This window comes from Mus pahari, chromosome 17 (genome assembly GCF_900095145.1).
Source record: "Mus pahari chromosome 17, PAHARI_EIJ_v1.1, whole genome shotgun sequence".
Classification (NCBI taxonomy): Eukaryota; Metazoa; Chordata; class Mammalia; order Rodentia; family Muridae; genus Mus; species Mus pahari.
This window is the reverse complement of record NC_034606.1, coordinates 23997183-24003502: the sequence shown is the minus strand read 5'-3', so window position 1 is coordinate 24003502 and position 6320 is coordinate 23997183. Positions and strand designations below refer to the sequence as shown.

The 6320-nt window shown below is 50.2% G+C and overlaps 1 protein-coding gene across 1 annotated transcript in view; it reads left to right on the top strand.

Annotated features, from left to right (window-relative positions):
- The first annotated feature begins 1611 nt into the window (after nucleotides 1-1611).
- Nucleotides 1612-6320, top strand: part of Fbxo32 (F-box protein 32) — a 32807-nt gene continuing 28098 nt past the window's right edge. Inside the window, exon 1 of the mRNA XM_021216813.1 lies at nucleotides 1612-2043. Coding sequence (XP_021072472.1) covers nucleotides 1928-2043 — 116 coding nt within the window. The 5' untranslated portion in view covers nucleotides 1612-1927. The remainder of the gene's footprint in view (nucleotides 2044-6320) is intronic.

The following is a 6320-nucleotide window of genomic DNA, read 5'->3' as shown; positions in this document are numbered from 1 at the left end:
AGCCACTTGGGAAAATACAATGGCCTTATAGGCCTCTGTAAAACCTGTCTAGGGGCCGCTAAGCTGGGAATTCCAGGGAGTGGTCCTGACCAAAATTTATCTTGGTCAGTATTTAATTAAAGCTTGCTTCAAATTTGCCTCAGTGTGGTGGAATTGTCCACCCCCTCCCCGTGCAAATCACGATTAACAGTGTCTCCATGAGCACAGTGCTTGATGAACAGTCCTGAGGTCCTGACCATGTAAACAAACAAACAAACCCATTAAAGCACCTATATCTTTATCCTGGTGCTGGGAGACAATAATCAAAGAATCAGAGGTTCATCGGCCTGCCAGCACAGACACTAGATGAGCTCCAGGCTCAATGAGTCTGCCCCAAAGATAAGTAAGGCCAAACGTGATCAAGGAAGACACCTGACATTGACCTCTGGCCTCAGCGGGCACACAAATGCACACTCACTCAGAGGAGGGAGGCAGACGGGGTGGTTATGAATGGCCAATTCTAAGCCATTGGTAAGGCACTGGGCTGAGATGTCTCTAGAATAAAAGGGAGTTTATGTTCTGCATGATGGGGAGGATCACTCTGAGTTGAGAAGTAGCCATAAGACCCTAGGTAATCACGGACTCAACTGTCTCTGAGGACCCCACAGCCTTTCACCTGAAAACCAGTATAATCAGCCAGACTGGCCACCGCTCTTAACAGACTCTCTTCCCTTTCTGAAGTGGCCGTGAAACCCAGGAGGACTTTATAGCTAGAAGCCAGAGGACACCAGGAATTGAACTGCGTAAAGGAAAAGAAAGGAGGGTTCCACTGCAGAAAAACCCAGCCCTGGGGCACTGGGGCAAGTTGCCAGAGACTCTGAGCATAGCCAGAGACTCCTTCCTGACTCCACGACCCTGGAGGCTTTGTTCTGAACCAGGCGCCTCGACGCCAGCGCTGCTTGCCCAGAGTCCCTCAGAATGGGACCCAAGACTGTCTCAGCTCTTCACTTCAACGCCATGGGGTCCGGACGCTGCGGGGCCTCTTCTTTCCCCTTCCTTTGCCACTGGGGTAGTCCAGCTTGACAGCAAACGCATCAAATGACAGCTTTAAGGCGGAAGGGGTGGGGGTAGTCCCTCCCCGCCCCTGCCGCACTGGGTCCCCTCTTTCACTTAGCACACCCTGGCGCCTGGAGTCGGTACTGGCAGTAAGAGAGGTTCAAAGACTGCACCCCTACCCAGCCCCAGACGCTCTGGCCTCCCCCAAGGCTGATCTGCCTGCAAAGATCGGTCCCCGCCGCTTCCAGATCCCCTGGGACTGACGGTTCCCAACTCTCTAGGCTTCCTTGCTACACCCTGCTTGTCCGGGACCCGTAGAGGGGACGTAGTGCCGAGTGCAAAGCCTGGATCTTGGTGGCGGCAGCTACGCCGGATGGGGGAGTAGGGGAGGTGCAGAGGTGCCAGGGCACCGAGGGTCAGCGGGACATCTGGCCTGGCCATGCGGCTTCAAGTTTCCACGGGCGCAAGGTTGTGCAACTGCGAGCAGAGCGAGAGCCGCGGGCGCCTCGGAAAACAAGGCGAGCCCATAAACAAAGCCACGTGGCCTCGGGGAGCAGGGGGGGGGGGCCGGGCTAAGAGCAGGCGGCTCTTCCGGCAACAAAGAGACGGGGCAGCGGCCCGGGATAAATACTGCGCTCCGGCAGCCGCGCAGCATTCCCGGAGTCCAGAGGCGACACGCGACCCTCCTCAGCGCCTGCGCCCCTGTGAGTGCAAGGATCCCCGCGCCCACCCGGGATCCGCAGCCCTCCACACTAGTTCCCCCACTCTTGTCCGGGTCGCCGCCTGCGTCTTTCCCCAGCATCTTCCCAACGCGCCGCATCCCCTGGGCAAGCCAGGCCGGTTCCTGGCTGTCAGTCCGTCCCGTCCGTTGGTCGCGTCCGCGCTCGGTACCATGCCGTTCCTTGGACAGGACTGGCGGTCCCCGGGCCAGAGCTGGGTGAAGACGGCGGACGGCTGGAAGCGCTTCTTGGATGAGAAAAGCGGCAGCTTCGTGAGCGACCTCAGCAGGTGAGGACATTCGCCGACTTCTAGCCCCACAAAACCGATTTTAGCTGGTCGGGGACGAGTGGGGAAGTGCGCACCTCAGGGGCAGGTGAAGGAGAGCAAGCAGATCTGGGCCAGAATAAAGAGGAGGTTTCCGACTGAAGGGACAGGAGTGAGGTGCCGGGATTTCGGCAAAGGTCGCCAGAACACGAGAGATGGGTAATTTAGTGTCTCCTCCTGATCGAGGTCAGTGTCTCCCAGAAGAAAAGATCCCATACAGAACGCAGGATCCCTCAATCTGGCAGTAGGGGATTATGTCCCTAAACACTTGAACACAGGCGCACAGCTCATGGAGTCTTCCTTTAGATCCCGGAATCTCAGTTACTGTTTTAAGTGGGCGCCAGCGACTTGGCTGTTTGCCTTTCACTGTCCTGTGACAGGACCCCAAGAGTACAAGAGCGGTAGTAGTCACAAGCCGGATGACGGGCCCTGCCATGAGTGCATGAAGGCTCTTCCCACGCACAGTCGACGGCTGAGTGGGCTGAGAAAAAAAAAAAAAAAAGAGTGACTGGGAGGGGCAGCCGATGGGCCCCGGGACAGCTCGCGGAGTGGGAGTGGGTCGTTGTGGTGACGCTTAGGGGCTGCGGAGGGAGGCAGAGAAGAAATGCAAGAACAATGCTCTGCTTCAGGAAGGACCGGGCGCTTGCACCTGTTTCCTCCGTGGCCCTTTCGGTCTTTATACCGAGAGCACACTCCCATCCTTAGTGGTGCCTGCCCGCTGCAGTAAGACCACCCAGACTTGAACTCTCACCTGAGCTCCGCCGTCTAGTGGAAAATCTGAGGTCAGAGCAAGGGCCCACTCGTTAGAGTATGAGGTCGAGAATCAATCCCCAACCTGGACAGCTGACTCCGGGACACCTGAGGAACCCATAAGTTTGATTGGAGAGGCAGTTGAAGTCACCTTTAGGTGCCCTCCTCTCCCACTGTCCTTTGATTCACACACACACACACACACACACACACACACACACAAAACCTGCATCCCTAAGCTGACTTCAACAGAGACTTGTTGTGAGTGTGCCAGGTGACACTGAGTGAGATTTGCCGGTGGTTGCTTTAGGTTTGTTGAATGAAGGTTTGGTGATTAATTATCAAGAAACTGTGGTCATATGAGCAACGGGACCTCCCGTACCTCCCATTTGTTTGTGATGTGTAATGCTTGAATTCCCTTTGTCTCTTAATGAGGTGAAACAAATCACTGAACTTGGGGCCTTCCAGGAGAATCAAATATATTAACCTTGTGTTAGGTCCTTTGAGCAAGTCCCAGGGGAGTTTAGAACACTCTAAAGAAATCTTATGCATGGAAAATGAGACAAATTACCAACCATTGTCACCTGACTCTTTCCCAGCGAATGAAATTAACAGTTATACCTAGTACTTTTTCCTCAACTAAGTGAGAAGGGAGTACACCAGAATCTTTCTCCTCCTTGGAACCATCCATCTTCGGAGCCTGAATCTAATATCCCAGTTCTTTGTTTCTATATAAAAAGCTTAGCTTCTTTCCAGGATGACACAGCAGGGGTCCAGCCCGCTGCATTATTGTGACTTGCCCTAGTAAAATAGGATAACAGCCCACTGTGTTTCAGCAGGCTAGGAACTAAACTGGAGAGACCCCCATCTCATCTGGATGCTCACTCCATCCTTGCTCCATGAGACAGAAATAGGACACCTCACTCTCCCTATTCCAAAATATCTGAAGAGTTAAACCTGCCCCTGTGGCCAAGCCTTTAATCCCAGCACTTGGGAGGCAGAGGCAGCTGGATCTCTGAGTTCGAGGCCAGCCTGGTCTACAGAGTTGAGTTTCAGGACAGCCCCCTGCTATACAGAAAACAGAATAGAACAAAACAAAACAAAACCCTGTCCTTTTGTCCCTTCCTGATCCGCTTTCTTTTCTTGTGGGTCACACCTGGGAGCTGAAGCTGTCACTCTCAGTCATTGTGGTCTCAGCAGTGATCAATACAGTGGCCACCTGTGGCCCTCTGCTGAGTCACAGTTGAGGAATGGTTTGGTCATCTGCCTCTCAGCAGAGCAGCTGACTGTTTGCAGGGTATTTTTTTCCCCCAGCAACCATAAACAATCCCCTCCCCCCACAGCAGAAGCGTCTGCCAACTTCTTAAAAGCAGTGGCCTTCTGAGTCTGGGTTTGTGATCTCAGATATCTAGCTGTTTTCCGTCTTGGTTTTCCTGTGATGTAAGGTTTGGGCCCAGTGCCTGGCTGCACAGGTGAGCTTGAATGCCCTCTCTTGTTCTAAGAAAACAGAAGGCAGGTCCTTTATAAAAGAGGGTGGGTGAACTGTAAACTGAACTCCTGATACTAATTCCACCGACCATCCTGAAAGTTGCCCAGCAAGAGTAAAGAATAAAAGCATACTCTCTCGGGGTTATTGTTTAAGCCATGGCTTGTCTGCACAGTACACCTGTTACAGACTCTGCTGGCCATTGTGTCTGTGGTAGAGGGCCCTGCCCTTCAACAGCCAAATGTTGCAGTCTCTGAATAGCCAAATGCCTCCTGAGATCATAGAAGAATTTAGATAAGCTTAAAACTGACCCCTTAAAAAGTTGCAACTGAGCCAAGCTGTGATGGTACACACCTTTGATCCCAGCACAGAGGCACAGAGACAGAGGCAGGTGGATCTGAGTTTGAGGCCAGCCAGATCTACAGAGCAAGTTCCAAGACAGCCAGGGCTACACAGAGAAACCCTGTCTCCGAAAGCGAACAAAAAAGTTGAGACTGTAAGATAAAGAAGGGATGGCAAGTGGTTGGTTAGTGAAGCACACGAGGATTTCAAGGAAGGAACACTGTATGAGCTGGGGCCATCCAAGAATGCTTCAAGGAAGTGGTGGTTGAGAGGACCAACACTGCCTCCTCCCCAACCACCCCTGCCCCGCCCCAACTCGGAGATGAGTAATCTCAACTCTCTTCTCCAAGCCTGTACTTCTGCTGTTAAAAGCCCATTCCAGGGTTACATGCTGTGTGTTGCTAAGGCAATCCAGGAAGTAGCCTTTTCAAGTTTGGCAACCTAGATATGACTCTGAGCATCAAAAATCTCACTGGACATAATCAGGGCTATATAATAACAGCGTTGGGTCAGGAAATGGTTTTAAGTGTTTTTCTTAATTACAAATGAAATAAGAAATAAAGCTCATGTTTCCCATGCCCTCCTCTGTCTGCTGCACCAATGTTCCTACTTATTGTCTTCCTTTGAAAATTTTTCCACTTCTTCTACAGCTGCCTTATAGTATTTTGTATAGTGTTTGATGGTGATGTGGGTGTTGGGTGGGGGAGGGCTTTTTTCCTTATTCTTGGCCTGTAAACATCAAGATTAGTAAGAAGTAGTTACAAAGTAGCGACTCCTCGACTATTCTATTGGGTAGTGGAAACAAGTCTCCCTGAAATGGTTTTGCTTATTTTAAATACTTTTATATATGTGTGTGTGTGCCATGATTTGTAAATTGTGGTTGTTTTTCTTGTGAAATTTTTGAGCTGTAATTTTCCATTGATTTTGCATTTCCTGGAACGAGACATAACTGGAGTCTCAAAATAGCCACTGAATATATTATTGCTTAAAAGAAAACATAAGTAGACAACACAAGTAAACTTTACAGCCCCGCTCCCAAGCCTCCAGAATTCAAACCCTAATATAAAATGGGACGTACAGGGTTAAAACTTTTCTACACTCTGCATCAATGGTTTGAATCCTTCTTGATTTGGCTTTTGAAATGAGTCATCCCAACTTATAAAACAGTTCTTTCTTGCATCCATGAAGAAAGAAAATGCTCAAATCCCCTTGAATACTTCCCATTAGAAGGTCACTATTTGTGTCCAAAGCTTCTGCAAACCTGTATATGAATGGCTCAAAATAATTTGCTTTATGCTTCTCTACATGTGGAATGTTTACCATAGTTTATAGGGGATACAAACTCCATCACTATGTAGTATGCTGATGTAGGCTGTGTGTCTCTGCATATTTCTCTAAGAAGCAAGCCTTCCCAGGTACATTTGTACACTGGATGTTCTCTCTTTGTTTTGTGAAGCTTTGGGACACCAGGGACTACTCGGTCGACTTTCCATCTTTTCCTCTTCCTTGGCTTTGATTAAAATTCTTTAAGTCAGCCTCCGAGACTTGAAGTTCTGCTGTCTATCCTGCTCCTTTGCTTCCTGTTGGCCTGAAGCAGGTCATCCCTAGTCAGTGACTTTGTACCCCCCATACACACACACACACACACACACACACACACACA